The 23,155-nt window shown below is 46.1% G+C and overlaps 1 protein-coding gene across 3 annotated transcripts in view; it reads right to left on the bottom strand.

Moving 5' to 3' along the window:
• Positions 1-4,831: 4,831 nt before the first annotated feature.
• The window catches only part of WDR37 (WD repeat domain 37), a 54,253-nt gene continuing 35,929 nt past the window's right edge, over positions 4,832-23,155 (bottom strand). For all 3 annotated transcript variants that reach the window (XM_032425559.1, XM_032425562.1, XM_032425561.1), the window contains exons 11-14: positions 22,608-22,749; positions 11,665-11,799; positions 11,091-11,205; positions 4,832-7,657 (exon numbers count right to left, since the gene is read on the bottom strand). In XM_032425559.1, coding sequence (XP_032281450.1) covers positions 7,526-7,657; positions 11,091-11,205; positions 11,665-11,799; positions 22,608-22,749 — 524 coding nt within the window. In that variant the 3' untranslated portion in view covers positions 4,832-7,525. The remainder of the gene's footprint in view (positions 7,658-11,090; positions 11,206-11,664; positions 11,800-22,607; positions 22,750-23,155) is intronic.

The following is a 23,155-nucleotide window of genomic DNA, read 5'->3' as shown; positions in this document are numbered from 1 at the left end:
AGTAAGACATGCAAGAATATGACTTAACCTCAAACAGCTTTTGTGGAAGAAGACAAAAATCAGTACCTACTATAGAAGTGAATTTATATAAAATTGTAGAAATGCAAATTAACCTTAGTGACAGAAAGCGGACCAGTCGGTGGTCATCAGGGATGGGGTCCATAGGGGCGGGAGGGAGGAAATGCAGAGGTATGAGCAAATGGGTGACAAATGAATTATCTTGATTGTGGTGATGACTTCATGGGTGAATATGTCAAAAGTCATTACACTTTACAATATATGTGTTTGGTGTAGATTATGTCAATTATGCCACAATAAAGCTGTTCTTAAAAAGAGAAAATAAATAAGCTTCATGTAACACTTAGGGATTGATTACAGAATATATATAATTACTTTTGTTGCTGCAAAAGAAAAAATAAAGTTTACAGTAGGATATTTTTTTTTTTTTTTTTTTTATTTAGGGGACAGGGAGCCTGAGCTGAGCATGGAGACTGACACGGGGCTCGATCTCACAACCCCAAGATCATGACCTGAGCTGAAACCAAGAGTTGGATGCTCAACCAACTGAGCCACCCAGGTGTCCCGATTTTATTATTTATTAAAAATTAATTCAGAGCTAGAAGACATCTGTAATGCACATGCACTGTAAAAAATGATTATATTTTTAAGCAAACATACCCAAACTTATCCACCTAGCCAAATAAATGCTGCTTCCCCCAAAACACAGACTGTGAGAATAAATGTTCTTATTCTGGTATGTGGCCATTACACAACACAATTTTTGGACCGTCTCCTGGATCTGAAATTACTTCAGTCCCAGTTTATGAGCAACATAAGAAAGCTACTTTTATTGTTTTATGATCACACCTGGTAAATGAAATCCTTATTACATTTCCCACTTTAAAGCTAGGATTTCCAAAATGTATTTGAAAACAACACAATTTTGACACAGTGTAACACGGCCTTTTTACAATTTCCTTAGCAAGAATTTTTTTCAAGAACATTATCTTGGAACAAAATTGGCTTTGTCTTTCCTCCCATGAACATACACACTGAAAAATCAGTCATTGTAGAATAATAAAACTACATGTTTGTAAGTGGAAAAAGAGCTAATATCTGAAGTGAATAAAAAGCCTGACCCTGACATGGGCAAAAATATTGAAGTCCCCTCTGTTATCATCATGCTATCGTCCACCTTTGCAACAGCACACACCTCCTCCGTAGTGTTTCTTATATTTATGTTATTACTTTAACTGTATAATATGAGACACATTAACAAAACAGCTATAAATATAAGTTATGAAGTGTGAATACTGGAACAGAATTTGGCATCCACTATCCCAATCAGGAGCTGGACACTACTCAGTCTGGGTTCTTCCCCGCCCCGCCCTCACCTCCCGCACCGCACTCCACGCCTGGCCCACAGAACACCATGCAGAATCGGGAGTTTTCACTCCCATGTTCCAAAATACATGACCCTAACTGTGTATGGGGATTCTTGCTCGAGCTCTATAAAAATGGTGTTTCACTCAACACTATGTTCCCAAGATCAACAATCGCACAGTCCTGTGTGGTCCATTCATTTTTACTGTTGTATTTCATGCACAGACGTGCCACCATTTAGGCCACAGCCCCTGTTGATGGTGCTCGGTGGTTTCTCGTGTGCCCCAGGGCATGTCCTGACACCCTGCAGCTCTCAAACTGGACAGCAGAACCACACGCAGGGGCTCGCTCCAAATGCAGACTCGTGCGTCACACCCCTACCCTCAGTCACTGGCTCTGTGGCCAGAAGTCTTCATTGCAACAGACATGCATGGTCTCCACACATCACACTTAAAAAACCATGTTCTACATAGACCCCTCGTGATTGCTGGAGCAAGGGGGCACTCACACATTCAGACTCACAAGGTCGTGCTTTCCAATTTGCTGTATTATTTTATATCCAAACCAATAGTACATATAAGTTCCAACAGTAAATGCTTGACAGTGCTTCCCAAATCTAATAGTTGTGAAACTATTTCATTTGGGCCTTCATTTTCCTTTTTTTTTTTATTCCTATATTTATTTCTTTGCTGACTATTCAGGTTTTCCCTTCTGTGACACACCTATTCATGTCTGCTGCCAATTTCCAATTCTCCTTTGGAAACGTGGAATTTTGTTTTTACTATCCTGGACATCAGTGCTCTGTGGATTATATACATGCAACTAACACCTGTGCTTTCCGATTCACCTCTTCTAAGCTGTCCTATAGGGCTACAAATCTTTACCTTCAACGTGGTTGAATGTATCAATCTTTTCTAGTATGGTTAATGCATTTTTGGAGTTGTTTAATAAACACAAAATCATATAAATATTCTCTTAATTTTTAAAAAAGTTAGTGTTTTTCCTTTCACGTATGAGGCCTGAATTATCTTTGGTGTGAGGTAGGGATCGGATTCGCTCCTTGTTCCGTATGGGTAACTAGTAACACTAGAACCATTAATTACACAGGCCACTTTCTTCCCACTGACTTGTGGCTCTATGAGCTGAAATACTTCACATTTTCATAAATGCTTGAATCAATCTGATCTCTTTCTAACCTCACTGGTCAATTCCTCCATCCCAGTGCCAATCCCACATTCTAGCTGCTACAGCCCTGCCAGGCTTAAGGGAAACCCTGCTTTCTTCTCCCTTCCCTCCTCCTGTTTTCTCGGTATCTCATCAACCCTGGCCTTTGCTTCAAATAAATTTAGGAATCAGATGTCCAATTCCACAAAAAAACTCTGGGGTGATTTGCATTGGAACAGCATCAAATCTACTTGGCAATATGGGGAAAACTGACATTTTTACAATATTACTTCTTCCTATTAATGCATGATGGTCTCTCATCTTGTCTTTTTTAATGTCTTTGTTCAAGTTTTTAAGTATTTCCATGGATGATTTCAAGTCCCTTTATTTTTGTCAGATTTTCCCCACTAGGTGACTTTTATAAAGTTTTTGTTATTAGCATAAAGTGGGAACTTTTCAAATACTGGGTGATCTACTTTGATGGTTCCAAAATTTTAAACCCACAAAACACTAAAAAATTACTTCTGCTCCAGTTACTTACCACACTTCCCAACTCCCTTACAGTAACCACTTTTAATCATGTCTTCTATCTTTTCAAATTTTTTTTTTTCCTTTGTGGTTACCCTTGAAATTTTACTATATGTATTTAACAAAGACAAAAAGTTAAAATTGTAATTCCCCAGCCAAACAAAAATAGAAATTTAAACCAGTACCTCCAGACATTGCTGTACGTAGGTATGTCGGCATTTTGTCCATTTTGACAGCCCTCCTCTGTGACTTTTTCTTCCTACAGCATTCTCAAGAAGGTGCATTAGAGAAGCAGCACTGGTGAAAACCATCCTTGTTTATCAGACTCATTCTTGAGAGACAGCTTCGCTGAGCTCACCAATCTGGCTTCTTCCTCTCAGTACTCTGAAGCTCAGACAAAGCAACTGTGGAGAGAGACAGACTTCTGGTTCTGGTTCCAAAACTTCCGAGAGAGGGTTTGGTAGAGTGCAAAAAGACTGCTCGGAGTGAGGGGACTCAGTGCCAAGTGTTAGAGAGGTGCTCTCTTTGGTTCCTGACACCTCCGTCAATCTTCTGGCCTGGTTAAGCCTCCCCTCTTCAGAGGATGCCTCCTGGGCCCACAAAGCCCACAGGCATCACCTGTGCCTCACAGAGCTCTCAGAGCTGGAGATCTGCCTATTCTCGTTTCATTTCGACCAAAAGCTGCTTAAAAATGTTTTCATAAAATTAGTTTTAAATTACTCAACATTTTCATAGGATTTCGTTCTCAGCTTCTTCCCATCATCATATGGATTATATATCACACATTGCATATAATAATTGAGGTGTTCCCAGTTTCTGAAGTAATCTAAATTTATTAAGGGAAACCAGAAAATCTATGCATAGTAAGCAAGACACATTTTGGTAACATTATGACAAAATTATAGCAATATAAGTTTTGCCTTTGTGATTCCTTTTTTTTTAATATTTATTTAAGTAATCTCTACATCTAACATGGGCCCGAACTCACGACCCTGAGATCAAAAGTCGCATGCTCTTCCAACTGAGCCCACCTTCATGATTCTTTATGCTAACAGATGAACTTTTAAAATGTAACTGAAGATGTAATTGTGAAATGTGGACAATAATCACAGGTTTCTAAAGCGTAAGGTAAGAAAAATAAGTAATCAGTGAATTTCCACCCTCTGGGGACTGAATAAAGGCAGTGAGCCCTACCAGTCTCAAGAGGGTACCCTGGCAAGCTGTGTATGAACATCTAAGGTTCCTGCACCCGCCACAACGCTCTGCTCACGGGGTAGGAACGAATGGTGAACAATCAGCCACCACCAATTCAGACACATATTCTCTCACAGGGGATGACCGGGGCCTACTTTCTGCAACTGCAATTTTTTAAAACTTTCGAACAAGCTTAACTGTAGTAAGAACAGGACAAGCGTCTTATGAAATTCTGGGGAACTCTGACAAGCACCTGCATTATATCAAATTGTTAACTCCCTCCAGAAATTGTCGGGGCAGTGATGCCAGAATGGAGAAGCATAATTACATGTCACTTAACGTTAGCCTGACAGACAGACAGGAAATAGAACACAACCGATCTTTTAAGTCTAAAGTTAAAATTTTTCAAGTGGGCAGTTCTATAATTTGTTTGATTTCTACATCACTGTGGTGTTTAGTAGCTGTTAACAATATTTCATCAAAGCAAAACATTTAAAAAAAATAAGTAAAATAATAAAAAAAAAGAGAGAGTCCTAATAAAATAAAACTTTGACAATAGTGATTACGGAACATGGATTTTTTAATGAATTTCATATTGCAATGAAGACAGTCAACACTTAAAAACAATTACATCAATACAATAAAAACACTTGCTTCTACACAACACTTATAAATGTATACTTCCTCCCAAAGAAACTTGTTTTTCACAGATTTAAGCAATAAATGATTTACATAGGATTCTTCAAATTCCAAAATATGTACAGAATTTTTGTCTCTCCAGAAACTGATGTGCAGTGGTTTGAGAAAGAGTGCTGTTTTGTCCGACAACATAGTTCTTACGAGATTCTCTATCAATACACATTTTCCAGTTACCACACATTTTCCTTCCATTATTAAATGAAATTCTGGACATGTGAGCACATAGGACAAAACCACTCTCATTTCCAAACACTATTTCAGATGAGATCCCGTGTGGCTGATCACATGGCTTAATTCCAGCCACACAGGTACATCCATGCACACAGACTCACACACATTCACACACACGCACACACATCCATGCACACACATGCACTCCCTATCCCAAATCTCCATGACTCCTGAAAACACCACCACCAAGGCCACAGTGGCAGCTGAACGGAACCATGTCCGAGGACAATGCGGTGGTTAGCAGTAGGGTGTCCTGCTCCTGGGAGCGCGCGCAAACACCATGAGGCCCGTGCCCCGTGGAGAAGTGAGGAGGGAGGAGGCTGGCCCCTCCCGCTAGCGAGAAGGTCAGCAGCTGCTGGACACGGAGGGCACTAGTCTGCAGAGAACTGAATAGCATCAAAAATGTTGAGTTAAAAGCTTCAAATTTTTTTAATCTGGCAGAGATCTGGTTCTTAAGTTTGATTTCTCTGTGTTTGTATACATTTTTCAATGCTCCTAACAATGATTCTAAGACACTCAGACATTCAAATTAAAATAAAACAGGAGCCCAAGAGTGTGGACGCACAGCTCAGCATCCGAAGTCACCGGCGCTCTGCCGGGCCGGCAGGGGCTGGACACTGACGTTCTGGCCCACATTCTCAGGTGTGGTGTGGGGAGATGCCAGGCTTTGGAAAGAGAGCTGCTCTGAAGCATTTGTTGTTTGTCCTCTAGTCTTTAGTCGGCAACCTCAGCCCTAACTACATCATGACGAGTTTTTCCTGGCCCTTCTTCCCTTCCACACTGTAAGTCATTTCAGAATCGTTCCAGATAATTCAGGGCTGAAGCTCCTAAGATGAGCTACCGCACACAGTACCTGAGCAAAAGGAGCCTCAAGAGAGGCGTGTTCACACAGGACTGAGGACAGCCCACACGCTCTGCTCACACCACACCCTGCCAAACGGCACTCCACCAGTGGTCACCACTGGGAGGTGGGGGGCACCCATGATCATTGCCACTGTTCCCCTCTGGGCCTCTCCAACAAGCAGACACATTCAAAGTATTAAAATGAGGAGGGCAGTACACGGAGATGGCTCTTTATCAAAACTGTAACTGAGCAAGAAACATGAACTCACAAACACCAGACGACAGTAACTCCTAAGAAGGCAAGAGTGACAGGCTCGCCCAGGCAGCGGGAGGACTGGCGCTGAGAGGTGTCCCAGCTGCCGAAACAGGAGCATCCTGTACCCTGCGAAGCATGGTTTCCGCTACCACCTTGTCAGCTAATGCAAGAGCTTTCGTCCTCAGGATACATTTGCTATGATTGTCTTTCTTGCCTTCTGAACTGAATTCGGCAGTCAAAAGTGCTCTAGCTAGGCATCAGTGAGACTCTCACGTTTTCCAAATACATTGATTTTTGAGGTAGTACTCATTTATTTGCATTGTTGGCTCTCAAACACCACCAAGGAAGTGAACCCATTTAGAAATATGCAAACCAAAGTGTAGAAAATAAATAAGGTTTTGTTTTCAGGTAGCAGGCAGGGCCTTCTTTATAAGTTCAAGTCACATTCACTGGATAAGTCATTTGAAACTTGTAAAAACTGTTTATAACCATAGCTATAAACTAAAGTGCTTTAAATTTTGCTTAATATCTGAAATCAGTGATTAGAATCGTATTTTTGAATTTGCTAATATGAGACCTCAGGAGATTGAAATGATTTTCTATAAAAAGAGCAGAAACTTTTCCTTTTCAAAAAAAATCTTTCCAAATGTTGCAAAGTTGGCGTTCTGTTTTTAACTTCTCAATTCCAGGTAAATTTTACACAACTATACCAGAATACAGAGTTGAAGCTGAACTACACCACAGCACATGCTAAACCCTCAGACGGAAGTAAATATGAGATCTCCCATCACACCTGCCAATCGCCAGCCAATGCAGATGCAGCTCCGTGACCTTCCCGGGACAAGGTAGATATGTATGATGATTCCAGAAATGCCACAGACTGCTTACGCCTCACAGTAAGTACACAGGTTCACACTGAACTCACGCAAACGTAATGCCCTCCTGTCATCTGTCAAACGCCAGGAACTCACAACACACAACGTGCTACAGGGAAGGGGGCTTCATGTCCACTGACCAGAGGGTGCCAACACACACACAAGACGAAAATAAGACATGTGACCATACGTTTTGCTGTACATTTCATGCAAGCTCGGCACAATGAGAAAAGAACATACAAACCACCCTTTCCAGGGTGCAACTCTCACAAAAAGGGCTTGACGAGTAGGAGAAAAGCGACACCAGTCCATAGGTCCATGGTGAACTACACAGCTAAGGGCGCCGGCGACCTTATTTCTCTTGTAACAATGCAGGGATGTTGATGTTCCAGCCAATGGCTTGCCTGTCAAACCCGCAGGTGAACAGATTGCACATGGGGTGGTCCTCACTCCACGCCGAGCAGCACACCATTCTTCTGTGGCCCTATTTCCAATCACACAAACCAGAATTAGTATATTATTCCTGAAGCACACATGCCATAAAACCTCAGCCAAATTAACAACTACACCACAACAGGATGGAAAGAACACCACTTAACGAGCAGCATTAGTCAGAGTGAGCCAGAAACACTGCGCATGTGCCGTGGGGGAGTGGAGGCGAAGAGAGTGGCGTCAGAACACATGACGAAGTCAGTGAGATTCACACCTACACCATTCCGGGGTTCTTTAAAAATGAGTGGGATTACAGTCAGAAAAAAAGAATAAATGATGAATTTGAAGTTTTTTAATGAGGCTAGATGATATTTGGGAATATATTAAATGAAACTCATTTAAAGACCTCAAAGATCATTGTAACAAATAACTGACTCAGGTAATTAAGGACCCAGAAAAATATATCTGGAACCAAATAAAACAAGGATAAAATAAATGGCCCTCCAAGTAAATTCCTGCCACCTTCAGAATTCCAGCTATGGAAAAAATTACTGCAAAATATCAGCAAAGTTTATAGTGGGATATCCCTAGTGCATATGTACAGAGATACGAGCAGCACCTTAGGACACGAGCATACATTCCAGATTAACGTGGTCGGTCTAATATGCTGCTGTTACTATAGCAACACACAATAAAGTACAGGAAGTAGAATTAAGAAAAGCTCACAGAAATTCAGTAAGTAAAACAAAACATTCAAAAGAATGACACAAAAGTTCCCTCCACTAACCCTTCACATGTGAACAGTGCTATCCACACATGTGAGAGAGACAACAACAGGCCACAGAATAAAGGTATTGCAAATGCAAGCCCACATCACAAAGGGTTTCAAGAGCAACCTTCTATCACTTCTCTGTTAAGAACCCAAGGAAAAAGAGTGAACAACACATCTGTTAACTGGTAGTAAATTCAAGAGTCTGCGCAGGAAACAATTAAAGATGATCAATCAACTCAAGGCATTCATGGTAGAAAGCAAATGGGTGTGTGGAAGAGACCCTGTGGCACTCAGAACAATGGTCTGTACGAGCAGCTCGCCCAGGACGGAGCTGGAAGCCAGCTCGGGTTTGGAGTCCAGCCTCCCATCTCCCGTGGATTGCCTGAGTGCATGGGGACATGCGTGGGGCATGCATCCAAAGAGGTTCTGTGGGCACACGTGTTCTGAAAATGCCACGCACCCACCCAGGGTCATGGCATGCATCCCGGACAGGGTGCTGCACGCCCACCCCAGGACCCTGTGTCCTTGCCATAAACCTCTGACACTGCGCACAGAGCCTCCCCGCTCAGTCTCTCCTAGCACTCTACAGAGCTCGCCTCGCTTGAAACCCACTTTTGGGAAATGCCACATGCACTCTCCCCAAAGTAAGACAGCTTTATACTGTTAGCCACCTTCACTCTCACTACCAGGGTCAAATACGGGTTGCTGTTTTCTCTGCCTCCAATCCATCAGCTGAAGGAAGCTGGGGTGATACAAGCCAGGGATTTCCCACTGGGGTTCTGTGACACTGAAAACCGTGTTTGTGTCTCAGAAGAGGCATTACAAGCTCAGAATGAACTGAAATGTTATTCACTACTCTTAAAAATAACTATTTAACACACCACTTTAAAAGGGTATAAATCCAAGCACAACAAATTCTACAGTTTCAATGAGGCTGAAATCACCTCAATGGAATTAGTAGCACCGAGAACCTCTCCTGCAGAAAATCTTGTCAAAGTAGTGAGGTTCCACACCCACAACACGGTGCTGTGTTTCAGGGGCAGACCTCCCGTGCGGCAGGGCACATCGGGAAGAGAAGCCACTGTGTTAGCCATGCCGCGTGGGCGGCACACCCGAGACTCTCAGCAGGACCCAAGCATGAAAAATTCCCTTTGTTAGCGGGTGTGAAGCTCTTATCAGGTAATCTAATTTCATGAGTAGTTTCGATGATGTGTACTCAAATAAAAGTTCAATAACCCGCTTCCGACAATACATGTACCAGCCCTAAAAGGGGAGAACAGATGAAACAATCCCGTCTTAAGGGCAGAGGCCTTTCACAGAAAGTCAGTGCCACTTAAAGAAAAGTCGTTGCCCCGCTGACAGCAGAGCCCCCGCCAGTCGTCCTCCGAGACCACCCTCAGTCAAGCGTTCCTGAAGCCACACCCCGCACAGGGCCGCCTGATGGTCACTGTCCGTGAGGCTGCACACGAGGAGGACACAGGGTGTCTCCAGGAAGGCCAGCAGAGTTGTGGCAGTCAGCAGCAAGGGTGGCGGGCGCCAGGGGGCATAGACACGCTGATGGCAGGGTCAGGGGCCGCCCGAGGGTACTAGCTCGCCCACACAGCTGTGTGCCACAGCGACACAGAAAACACCAAAGGAAGCAAAGGAGAGGGGCCGCGGGGTGAGGCTCCCTGAAGCAATGAGCCTGCAGAGACACTGCTCCCACAGAAGGAGCCAGCCTCTCCCACTTCCAGTGGCCCAGGAACGATCTACGCCCAGGGGCCCAGGTGGCCCTCAGAGATCCCGCATCAGCAGGTGTGAGCTGGTGCCACGAGCACCAACCAGTTTTCAGCACACGGAGACACCGTGGCGGGCGGTCCGGCCAGCACAGCGGACACGGGGCTGCTCCCGGTGCATCGTCTGAGCTGTATCTACATGGGGTCCCCTTGTCCTGGACCTGCCATGGAAAGGTGTCTTCTGGTTGTGGGTGGAGGTGGGCCCACACCACAGCTTCTGCGTCACCACCTTCAGTACTCCTCACCTAACACCCTTCCGGCTGCATACTTCCACCTGCCAAGATCCGAGTCTACTTTCCAACGTGGAAACCACTACCACACATGCAAACAGCTCCGCAAATCAGAGTGAGGAACTGAGTGTGCAATCTCATTGACGTTTTTAAAAAACCTGACACTCTCAGTTGAGGTATTGGGAAACAGTTTCAAATTTAAATTTTATGAGCTCGAAATACAGATCAAGTATTTCCAACGAAAATCTAGCATCCAATGACAATAGGAAAACAAGAATGTAAAACTCTAATATTGTTATATTGATTATAGTTGAAATTATATTATCTCGAGTATATCAGCATAAATTAAATACACTACTAAAATGAATTTCTCTTTTTTTTAGAAAACGTAAAAGGATGTGGGGCTCACAGTCTATTTTTTTTTTTTTTTTAAAGGTTTTATTTATTTGACAGAGAGAAAGACAGCCAGAGAGGGAACACAAGCAGGGGGAGTGGGAGAGGGAGAAGCAGGCTTCCCACGGAGCAGGGAGCCTGATGTGGGGCTTGATCCCAGGACTCTGGGATCATGACCTGAGCCGAAGGCAGACGCTTAACGACTGAGCCACCCAGGCGCCCTCACAGTCTATTTCTGTTAGTGGTGACCTAGGACGCAGACTCCCAGTTGTCCCTAAGGCTCTCTGCCAACACACATATCAAGAGCACAGTTACCTGCCGGCTGCTCCGGGGGAGTCGCGCTAGCCTCACACCTGACATGTCGAACAATCTCACTTGTCGGTTGTCATGCGGGAGGGCAATAATTTTTTGGCCAACGCATACATTGATCCTGCAAAGAAGAGATAAAAGCGGGTTACATACAAAGCAGTGACAGCATGCATGTCTCAATTTACAGAGCATCACGCAGTAGGAGACTCTACACCATTCACATTTCCAAGCAAAACACATGAGCATAGTACCATCCGTCGGCAGCATCAGAACGCAGAGACCACATGACTCACACATAACGTGCACACGCTACATAGCGACTCAAACACAGCCCTACAGGTGGCCCATTCTTAGCCCACGAAGCTCACTTCACCAGCCGGATTTTATACTTACATTTCAGCATACAGGAGATACGAAAATAGGCATTAGAGGATCAATAAAAAATATTACCCCCCCAAAAAACATACTTCCCCAGAAGTCTAAGCTGCTTTTCCAAGGATCTATTAAACACTAACTTTATATGTATAAGACACCACATTATAATCCACCCTCTCAAGGCACAACAAACAGCTCCCTTCACCTGTTGATGGCAGAGTCTGTGCGAATCGTCGCAATGGGAGACCTCATATTCCTTAAATCCCAGACCTTCACGGTGCGGTCATCACTGCCCGAAACAACATTATCTCCCACGGTGAACACAGCAGAGGTCACAGTGCTGCAAGGAAAGGGCACAGGTTCAGAAGATCATCAGGAAGTCTCAGGGTACAGACACAAGTCCTCTCCACCCATGGGATGAGCACATGGTCTCGCTGCCAGTGACCCTGATGAGGTAGGAAGGAAGGAGACTGGAGACGCAGAAGCCGAGGGTTCTCTCTGCTAACTGCTGTAAGAGTAAACGTAAGCACACCCAACTTCTCAGCACACTAGAAAACTAGTCCATTCTATTCTGTTCCACCTTCTCAGGCAATGGAGTGAAGAGAAGCTACCAGAAGACATGGATTACACAGAACCTGCCAAACGTCTATATACTCACACCTGACACCAGAAGATTAAGGGAAAAAAAATCCATGCCAATTTTCAGTTTAACCAGAACCCTGGAGAAAAACTTATTCCTTTAACTCAACCACCACCACCACCACCAGCTTAAAAATGTGCAAAGAGGGACACTTGGGTGTCTCAGTCGGTTAAGCATCCGACTCTTTGTTTTAGCTCAGGTCATGATCTCAGGGTCCTGGGATCCGGCCCGCATTGGGCTCCACACTCAGCGGGGAGTCTGCGAGAGATTCTCTCTCCCTCTCCCTCTGCTCTTCCCCCACTAACACATGCACTCTCTCTTTTCTCCCTAAAATAAATAAATAAATCTTAAAAAAAAAAAAAATTGGGGCGCCTGGGTGGCTCAGTTGTTAAGAGTCTGCCTTCGGCTCAGGACCCTGTGTCAGACTCCCTGCTCCGTGGGAAGCCTGCTTCTCCCTCTCCCACTTTCCCTGCTTGTGTTCCCTCTCTCGCTGTGTCTCGGTCAAATAAATAAATAAAATCTTAAAAAAAAAAAAAGTGCAAAGAACTTAAATAGACTTTTCTCCAAGGAAGATTTATGAATGCCCAAAAAGCCCATGAAAAGACACTCAACATTACTGATCATCAGGGAAATGCAAACCAAAACCACAGGATCCCACCTCACACCCACTAGAAGGCCTACCATCAAAAACAAAAAAACAAAAAAACAAAAAAAAACAGAACACAAGCATTGGTGAGGACGTGGAGAAAGGGGAACCTCGTACACAGCTGGTGGGAATGCAAGCTGGTGCAGCCCCTCTGGAAAACAGTATGGAGGTTCCTCAAGAAGTTAAAAATGTAGCTACCCACCATTGGGCATATATCCTACAGAAATGAAGTCAGTACCTTCAAGAGCTATCTGCGCTCCCGTGTTCACTGCAGCACTACTCACAGCAGCCAAGACAGAGGAGCCACCTAAGCAGCTGTCCACAGACAAATGGATAAAGAAGATGTGATGTGTATATAAACAATGGGATCTCATTCAGCCATAAAAAAGAAGGAAATCCTGCTGTCTGTCACAACGTGGACAAACGTGGAGGTCACTGAGACCCGAGAGGGACCCACATGTGACGCACAGAGAACGGGGAGAGGGGGAGGGTAAGCCCAGAACTTCAACCTGACGACGCACCTGAATTCCCTATTCCAAACACAAAGGGCAATGTGAGGGCTGGCCTGGAAAAGAGGTTGCTGCGCCCAGGTGCAGGGGCCACCACAAGCTCTGAGGACTTCAACCACAAACAGGCCATGCAGACGCCCGGGGCTTCTCCGTAGACTCTCGTTCTCAGGGGGTTGTGAGCATTCTGCTACATTAATGAAAAAAGTCTCCACACAAGACCGCCTCAGCTTATGTTAATGAAATGCTGAAAGACATTAGGTCTTTAACAAATCACAATCCTGACAGGTACTGTAGGGCATCAAAGGGAAAAGCTGGTGAGGGGGCAATCGTTCTGAAGGCACCCTCAGACTTGGGTCCCACGGGGAAGCGGCTGAGCCACGACCACTCACTGGAAAAGCTCAGACTCTGCCCAACTCCAGCCAACTCATTTATCTTGTCGCCGAGAGCAGCCGAGCATGTGCTTCCAGCTGACAGCGCGGTACCTTCTCGCCGCACACCACTGCCCAGTCTGGAACATTCCGCTCCCTCCGTGGGTCTCAATCAACGGAAAGACTGTAATGCTAGCACTCCTCATTAGGACGAACAGCTGTCTTCCCAGTCACACAGAGACACAAAACTGTTTTGCATAACAATCTGCCGGAATTTCACAGCTCAGAAAAAAAACACATGATGTGGAAAATGCTGAAGCAGTGCGCTTTCCCGGCCCCGCGTCAGAAGCGGACTGCAGAGCTTCCCACAAACAAGTCCTACTTTTACACAAGAACAGACCGGAGGAGCAAGCACTCTGGGGAGCAGGGGCGCCCTCCCCCTCCACACACACACCAGAGCCCCCTTGGAAAAGCGTATCCAGGGAGAGGTCAGTGTGGCTTTCTCACTCTGGCCTGTCAACCTGGCAAGTACATGGCCACATTCACAGAAAAGGCCACGTTCAACACGTCCGTGGCCCACCCGCGCCGTCACAACACACAGAGCAGGGCTTTCAGACCAGCCGACCAGACTCACTCACACACCTGCACGGAAGACGCAGACAGTGACTGCGCGTCTGGGTACATCGTCACGTGGCCACAGTCCTCCGACCACCACTCCCAGTGTGTTCCATCAACTACGCTTGTAACCGACGAGACAAGTCTCCAGGCAGCCACACTAACACGGAGGGTCCCAGAGAGGGCACTGGCCTCAGCCCTGCCTGCCCCGTGTGCCTCTCAGAGCGCCGACGGCGCACGGTGGCCTGTGTCTTCAGATCTCAGGCGCCTGAATGAGAAAACAAAAACTCTTCTCCAAACGAAACATCCTTCTGAACACTGCTCCATGGCTAACTCTCACAAAAGCAGGCCCTGAGATAAAAGACATTCAAAGGAAAAGTTACACTTGTGTCACACGTGATTCTTTTTCAGGATTTAAATCTGAAGCACTCCCTGGAAAAAGAAGTTACAGCAGCAGGAGCTCAATATTCCAGCCTGTGTGACGTGCAGATATGTGCACGCGGATGTGCCAGCATGCCCACCAGAAGGGACGCTGGCTGCACGGAATATGGAATACATGTGCACGTGAGCATTAAACAAGCCAGAACCAGGCTCACACCGACACCGAAGGGGCTGCTACCTCAGCCACTCTGATGAACAGGTGTCCTGTAATCAGGGTTTTGATTTACTCACTGAAGGAGCCTGAGGGGGCAAGAAACACTTGGCACCAGGGAGCACCCGTGGCTCCCACACCCAAGCAAGGACAGCGACAGAAAACCCCAGGTCATGCTGAAAGGCCAGAGTTAGCTATTATCACAGTCTTCTGACTCCCCGCATCTTCTTATTCACATGGGAGACTGACCCGAGCGACAGGCACCTTCTGTGCCTGATCATCTGAGGACTGACTCTCCGGGGGTCCTGGTGCTCACGGGCCCAACAGGACAGGCGCTGCCCTGGACTGCGGACCACAGCCGCACGTGAGCTGTCACAGTCACGGGGGTGGGGGACTGCCACACACACGATGGGAAAATACTTTTATTCCTTCAGTTTACAAGCCTTAGCCAGACTAGACTCCCTTAAGCAAAGGTTCAGACCTTGTGGGACATGGCCGAAGCTAGCAGCTCTCCAGGCTCCAAGTCCCAGTGCCCTGTCCTGTGTGTTAGGCAAGGAACCCAGGAGACCAATGGCTGGGGGGGAGGGGGAGGGGGATGACTGCCATCGTGGACGCTGTTTCCACAGCGCGAAGTCTCACGGCCAGCTTGCCCACACACACACACACACGGAATTCCATGGACGATCGTCACAATTACACCCTTGATGGTATTCAATTGTATCCAAGTCTGTGCGCTCCACGCTGGCCCCTGGGCAGCCAACCACAGCCACACTGACGGACAACCCGTTCCCCATGTGGCCCGTGTCAGTCATGCCCACTGGTCCAAGAAGTTTGAGCATGCTGCTCCCCAGCCTTCCCTGCAGGGACGCTTCATCAGACCGGGTGGGTAACAGCACGGAGTCTATATTCTCTGGGTTAAGTACCAGCACTCAACTCCATGGACTCTGCAATGAGTACTAACACTCAGCCCTGGAGACTCTGGACTGAGTGCCGACATCTGGCTCAGTGTAGGGCTCCAACAGCATGTAGAAAGCTGCTGAAAGTGTCCAAAGTCCCTCTCTGTACACACACACACACACACACACACACACACTTAAAATAGTCTTTTTAAAAAAGTTCTGGTCCCTGAGGGATTCTGGAGGAACCAGTCAGTGGAGCCTCTGAGGACAGAGGGAAATGGAGTGTTACTCCGCTCTGTCAGCAGCATCTGCACCCTGCGGGCCCAACGGCAAGGCTGAGTGCAAGCAAGCGCAGATGCTGAGCGGGTGATCTGAGGCCCACCTGGGCCCGGCGTGGGCAGTCAGGGGCCAGGCGCACAGACCATGAGCACCACCATCTTCCAAAAGCAAGCTCTGCCTTCAGGCAGCTGCTCCCTCCCCACCCTGCTCGCCGCACACCTCACTCAGAGCCTTCTGCCAACACGGGCAGGCTGGCCCACACACATCTCAGGTCCATCTTAGGGAGTCTGTAACAGTTAGGAAGTGTGTAGTCTGTGTTAACAGCCTGACGATTCTTCTTCAGGTCATCTCAGTAAAAAGTGAAGCAACTGGTAACTCACAACAAAGCTGTCAAGTAAAGTGATTTAAACGCATTTCCTTAAAGTCCTTATTTTTATTAGGTACCTATTAGCCCTTCTTAAATGAGGAATTTTCAAAGAGTAAATAAATATTAAATCTCCTCTTACTTTTAAAAACTGTACTCTGAATTGGAAACAACTTTTAAATGTATCAAGAGGGGACTGTTAAGTAAATTCCTGAGTCCCCAAACTACAGGCTAGAAGCCAGAGGTGAAGGGGAGGTGTGGGTACTGACAAAGGACAACCCGCGAAATCTCTCCGCGAAATCCAATGACACCTGAAAAATGGCCGCATTTACAGGAAAACCACGGCCTTGTCTGCTAACGCGAGGTGTGGAGCTGCCCCTAAGCAGCTCTAGTTGCTCACTGTATTCACTAACCTCTCCTTGCTCATTTCCATGAAAACGTGCGCTAAAAATGACACGTCCTAAATACACCATAACACAACCACTGGGGCAGTATACTGGGGGTGTCCTTAGTCTCTCTTGACCTTGGTTTTATGGTAACTTTATTAACCAACTATTACCAGGAATTACATGACACGCTAAACCTTCTCAAAATTATTTTTGAACCATCTAACTAAAAAGAAGACAATTCCAGACTCTCAGGCAGCTGGGCAGGGAGTGTAAAAGTGAAAGGAGATTAGGCTCAATGAGCATTCAGCCGCTGTGATGCTACAAGGCCCCCTTCTTCCTTGACTGTCACTCCCACCCCAGGGGCCCTTCTGGAGCTGTCCTCCAGTCCCCAGAAGAAACCATGCAGTACAACATGTATTTCCTCATCCTCCTCACAGACAAGGGCTCACAAGTGATCACCAAGAATAACGGACCTACAAATCAATTGCAGTCTACCAAAATCTCAGCATCCAAGGTGGTCCATCACCAGACAGCCCCCATATACCCCCACCATGGGCCTGCACACAGCCTGAGTCACTGACCAAGCACAGAATTCAACACTTAAAATCCACCACCACTCAGTTAAAAATGTCATGCTGTCAAAATGCTTTTTCTCGGGACTCCTGGGTGGCTCAGTCAGTTAAGCGACTGCCTTCGGCTCAGGTCATGACCCTGACATCCCTGGGATCGAGTCCCGCATCAGGCACCCTGCTCAGCGGGGAGTCTGCTTCTCCCTCTGACCCTCCCCCTTCTCATGCTCATTCTCTCTCTCACACTCTCTCTCCCTCAAATAAATAATAAGAAAATAAAATCTTTAAAAAAAATGCTTTTTCTCTTCAAAAGCACAAAGAAAATTGTTAGTCGCATGACACAAAATTCAAAGCTATTTTCATCTCATACATATATGACCTAGAATTTGGCATTTAGTACTAAATATCTTCCCTGGTTATTTGGGAATAAAAGCATATGCAAATGTCTTAGCTTTAAAGCAATCATTATCATTTCTCATCTGATTTTTTTTTTTTTAATTTTGTTTTGTTCGATGTGGTGTTTTGTTTTCTTTAGAAGTAAACACCAAAGTTCACATTTGGAGGATAGAGTTATAATCATATGGGAAGAATTAAAGCAAAACAGAAAAAAAAAAACCAACTTTGCATCCTCAGATATTTTACCCATGTTGAGTTAATTTCAGAGTTTCTTCAATGCCAGAGTTTATTCACACTTATGAATACTGTCAGCTGGGTACAGACTGGAGTCATTGGCCACCCACGGAGGAAGCTTAATGACCAGTGACTGCCTCAACTGTCAGTCCCTTTTTATAGCAATTGAAACAAAACAAAAAATAAGAAAAGTGGGGGGGCCCTTCACCAAGACCCACAGAGAAGCAGCAGTGCTGGGAGGGAGGAAGCCGGGACCTCCTGTGAGAGGACAATCCAAATGGGCAGCTCTCATGTTCCTTTCAAAGGACAGTTAGTGGACTGAACCTTACGATGAGCTTTATTACCATTGAAGGCTCTTGCAGAAGGTCTCTGTATGCACAACCCACAAGGCCAGAGTCCAGCTGGGATCAGCGGGGTGCTGCACCCCACCACACGGAGCATGCACCACTGTTCAGGGAGGGAAGGGCAAGCTGTCCTTCACAGCACAAGACTTCCTGACACAGCTCACTGACTGAATCCTATTGTCAGGGGACACACACACGAACATGGAAGGATTTAGCTGATTTCAGATGAAAAGCACTGGATTTCAGTTCAATCTCCTGACGATGAAGACAGAAATATACGAAAACAAACTGCTGGTAGTTCAAATTCCTGACATTCCAAAACACTTCAATTAAACATTTCTATTCTTTCTAAGAACAGTACACACAATTTCTCATTCCTGCTATTGGGAAAACCACCAGTGACATAAAGTCCACCCTGGCGGAACTCGGTGCACCCTGGGCCCATCCAGCAGCCGCTCCCATGGTCACAGAGAGAGCTGCGCTGAGCAAATCCTATCACAGTAACGTTCCTATTATAATGAAGGGCTTTCACAATACACAGTGAAAACTGAAAGGGAACACATCAAGAAGGAAAAAACATTATCTGTCCTTCTAAACATTTCCAATGAGAACCTTACACAGAGCTTATGTCAAGCAGAAATCACAGCAGCAAAAACTTCGAGGCGCTACATCTCAAACTCTTCCTTTACCAAAAGGCACAGAATCCACAGCAGCACAGGATAACAGTACGACAAAATGAAAAGGAAAAAATATCTCTCTCCCAGACCCCAGAAAAATCAAATTATAAAACTAGGCCAATAATCTTGAAACCTATACAGTTACATCTTGCCTTAAGAAAACCCAACACATCGGATGCCTGGGTGGCTCAGTCGTTAAGCAGCTGCCTTCGGCTCAGGTCATGGTCCCAAGGTCCTGGGATCGAGCCCCGCATCGAGTTCCCTGATCTACAGGGAGCCTGCTTCTCCCTCTGCCTCTGCTCACCCCCCTGCTTGTGCTCTCTTCTTTCAAATAAATCTTTAAAAAAAAAAAAAAAGAACAAGAAAACCCAACATACAGAAATTCAAAATAACTGGACAACTAAGTGAATTACATTATAAAACATCAGATCCTAACATAACTTTACTTAAGAATATGTGATGAGTTCCTATAGATGAAAACATGCCCTAAGATAGTAGTTTTGCATAGTGTGTCCCACATAATGTCAAATTGAAATATGTGGTCATGTATTTTTAAGAAACACTGCCTCTGCTTAAGCAACGATCCACCAAAAGAACACTCCACCTACAACTCTTCAGGTGACACCAACAAGTAAGGAACAGAAAAGCTCTCGTCGGAGCTGTGCTTTTCATGTTCAGAAAAGAAACGGGTTAGAAGAACTCAAGAAAATCACCCCGGGGAAACCAAGAGTTACCTCCCAGACTAGGAGACAGCTCCAGAGAGAACAGTGTGACTTATTTCCTATGGTGGTGAGCACTGCTGGATGCCAGAGAGGCGGCCATGGGTCCGTGACGGCAGCCGTGGCCAGTGGGAAGGGACGGGTGCAGCAGGGGCATCTGTCAGAGGGACCAAAGGTTTGAGGGGAGGCAGGAGAGCCTAGTGTGTCTGAGAAGCCACACTCAGAACATCACAGGTGAGTGATTAAACTGAACACACAGTCAAAATCAGCCGCTCCTGTGCGCTTAGTTGGGACTTAGGCTCCTGTGTTCTAAAAAAAGCATGCCCTTGGGTGGGCACATGCTGACATCACTTGCACAGGTACCGTATTGCGTAGGATTTATTTGTCCTATGGGCTCAAACCTAGACAGCCCCCGCCAGAGACAAGAAAGCAACAGTTATTGACTAAGAAGAGGCTCACCTAAACACCCTATCCATGTCTCACCTCCTGCTTTTCCGAACTGCAGTGATTTGCAGAGGCTTACAGCAATCAGAACGCAGGAAGGTTGTTTAGTAGGGATCACACAGGCTGCAGCCCCACCTGCTGACCACGCAGTGTGGGGTCTCACCAGGCAGGGGCCTCTCCACGCTGTGGGAGCAGAGGCTCCCACCTGCACACGGTCATGATGAGGGAACAGAGGACAGACTCGGGCTACAGCCACGGCAAACAAGCCCCAGCCGGGCCCTGCCAATTCCCAAAGGCTTAAAAAAAAGGTAAAACCTCCCCTTCTCTGAACCTTACCACGGGAAATCAGCGTCAAAGGGAGAACATTTCCTTATCTTTGTAACTACACGTCAACGAACATGCTCGTTCATCCTAATTCGGTTAAGAGAAAACGCACATGGTCTGAGTAAGAGTGGGGCTTGTATACATCTTCTGTGTTTGCTCAAAAGCCCACGTGTCCTCAGCTACAGTGAACGGAAGCATCAACTTCTATCTTGGGGGATGCGGATGCAAGAGGCCCAGGGACAGACACAGGTCCACACCTGCTCTATGGGACTCCTGATCCTGTGAGAATAACAAGCCTTCATAATCAGTTATGTTCCTCATAATTATACCTCTTCAAAAACAGCCATTATTTCATATATCCACCAGCTGCAACACGACACCTCCAATCAGACATGCGAAACATGACACCACCTGCCCTACTCCCTTCAATTTCACTTATGCTTGAAACTCTTCAAAATAAAACACCAGGGAGAAGAGAAGCGCAGGCTCAGCGTAGGGCTATGCGTGCAGGGGGCCCAGCTCACCTTGCACACCAGTGACAGCACAGGGCTCCTCCTGTCCTCCAGGCCCAGAGCAACCTCACCCCAAATACAGATGACGGGCAGCTGCTCCCGGCACCCCCGGCCCCACCGCTGCCCCCTCCGCATCGTCCCGGCGAGGCTGACTGGGAGCCATTCCCTCCATGGCCAAGAGCAGAGCCCACGGGACCAGAACCTGTGAAAGTAGGGGCATGGCAAGAGCCGCCCTGCGCACGGGCAGCAACACTGCCCTTCATCAACCACAGAGAACTAGCCATCTTCTGTTTCGGGGCTATGGTTACTCTAGCTGGTAGCAGAAAATCATGATTCAATAACCGTGGAAGCTCTCAGAACACACAGAGATTTCAACCACCAACACTGCAGCACACCTCAGATGCAAGACACCACTTCTTTTCCAATCTCAAGCTTCTTAAAAAGTTCTGTCCCAGTTTCCTTGCGAACATTTCATTAATCCTGAACATTAAATCTTGGTATTCTAACATTAACACATAAAACAGACTCATTTACTGCATCATATGAAAGAACGAAAAAAATCCATATTTTCAAGCAGCCAAATAAGCAAGTATTCATTCATTAAGAAGTGTTTACTGAGCATGCGGGAGCTTTTCTGGACGTGCAGAAGCTCAAGCAGGACACACACGGCCAGGAAGAAACAGGCACAGTCCGGTCCTGAGGGGCAGCGTGCAGGGACAATGGTGGCATGGGAACAGGTGACAAGACACAGTCAGGGGGTAGGACTCGTGGAATGGAGAGGGCACAGCGGGGAACTGGGGACATCTGTCGGACGAGTAACCGGACAGAGGCTCATTTAATTTGTCAGGAATGGTCAGACCAGGAGAAAAGTTTTTGGAAGAAAATAAGAGCTCTGTTAAGACACGGTTATGCCTGAGCTGCCCAAGAGATGGCCAAGCAGAGGGAGGCACTACAAGATGAGGGCCAGGGTGTGTGCATGTGTGAGAGAGAGTGTGTGCGTGCGTGTGTGAGCATGAGTGCTGTGTGAGAGACAGAGTGTGTGAGAGTGTGTGTGATAGTGTGAGTGTGATGTGTGCATGTGCACGCGTGAGCATGAGTGTTCTGTGAGAGTGAGATAGTGTGAGTGTGATAGTGAGTGTGTGCATGTGTGATAGTCTGAGGGTGTGCGTGTATGATAGTGTTCGTGCATGTGAGAGATTGTGTGTGTGCATGTGTGTGAGAGCACATGTGCATTTGTGTGTGTGCATGTGTGTGAGAGTGTGTGAGAGCGTGTGCATTTGTGTGTGTCTGGGTGTGTATGTGCGTGTGCGCATGCACACACGTATGTCTCTTCCCCAGCTCTGGCTGGGCCCTCTCAGCAGAGGACATGAGTGCCACCAACCCTAGAGTATTTCCTGATCTCCCCCACTGCCCCATTCTACCCCCATCCAATTCCTTGTGGGAACTTCAGTGACTCTGTCTTCTAAGTTCTTGCAAATACACAAATGGAGCTAAACGTTTAGGAAAAGAACAGCCATTTTGGAAGACAGTGGAGCTGGAAATTAAGGTAAGAATTAAGTTTTAATATCCACCCGCAAAACCTTTTTCACGAATAGTTAAAGAAAGATCTCTAAATGACTGTGACTCACTCCGTATGGCCCTGGAAGACATTCACGGAGTGGATGGAAGGGTCCCTGAAATCCCAAAGACGGAAAGTCGTGTCCCGGGAGGAGGTCACCACAAGCCGCTGGGTGGGGTGTGTGCAACAGTGCGTTAACTCCTGGTCATGCCCTACAACCAAAGACGACAAAAATGCAAGATCATCCACCTGCAGGTACAGTTAGAGTGATGTTTTCTTAAGAACACAAGAATCAAAAAAGTCTTTATGGTCTCTACTGCTAATTTTGTAAAAGTGAATAGAGGTAGGAAAAAGTAAGAAATCACTTAAAAATAGCATGTGAGCTCACGGTAGGATTGGTTTTCCCTCAGGAACTGGAAGTCCTTTCATTCATGCATTTAAAGGGATCAGGAAAAGGAGTGTGAGTGTAACCCACTTCCTGATCCTGACAGTTAGAAGGTCTGGCCAATCTCTTCAGCAGGCTAAGTGTGTGAACAGATTAAGTCTTAATTCTTCACTTCCAGAATAACTTCTAATTATATGATATGTGGAGCCCTTAGTAAAATACAATCTTTAACA

Source organism: Phoca vitulina, unplaced genomic scaffold, assembly GCF_004348235.1.
Source record: "Phoca vitulina isolate PV1807 unplaced genomic scaffold, GSC_HSeal_1.0 scaffold33, whole genome shotgun sequence".
Taxonomy (NCBI): Eukaryota; Metazoa; Chordata; class Mammalia; order Carnivora; family Phocidae; genus Phoca; species Phoca vitulina.
This window is presented reverse-complemented; position numbering and strand designations above follow the sequence as displayed.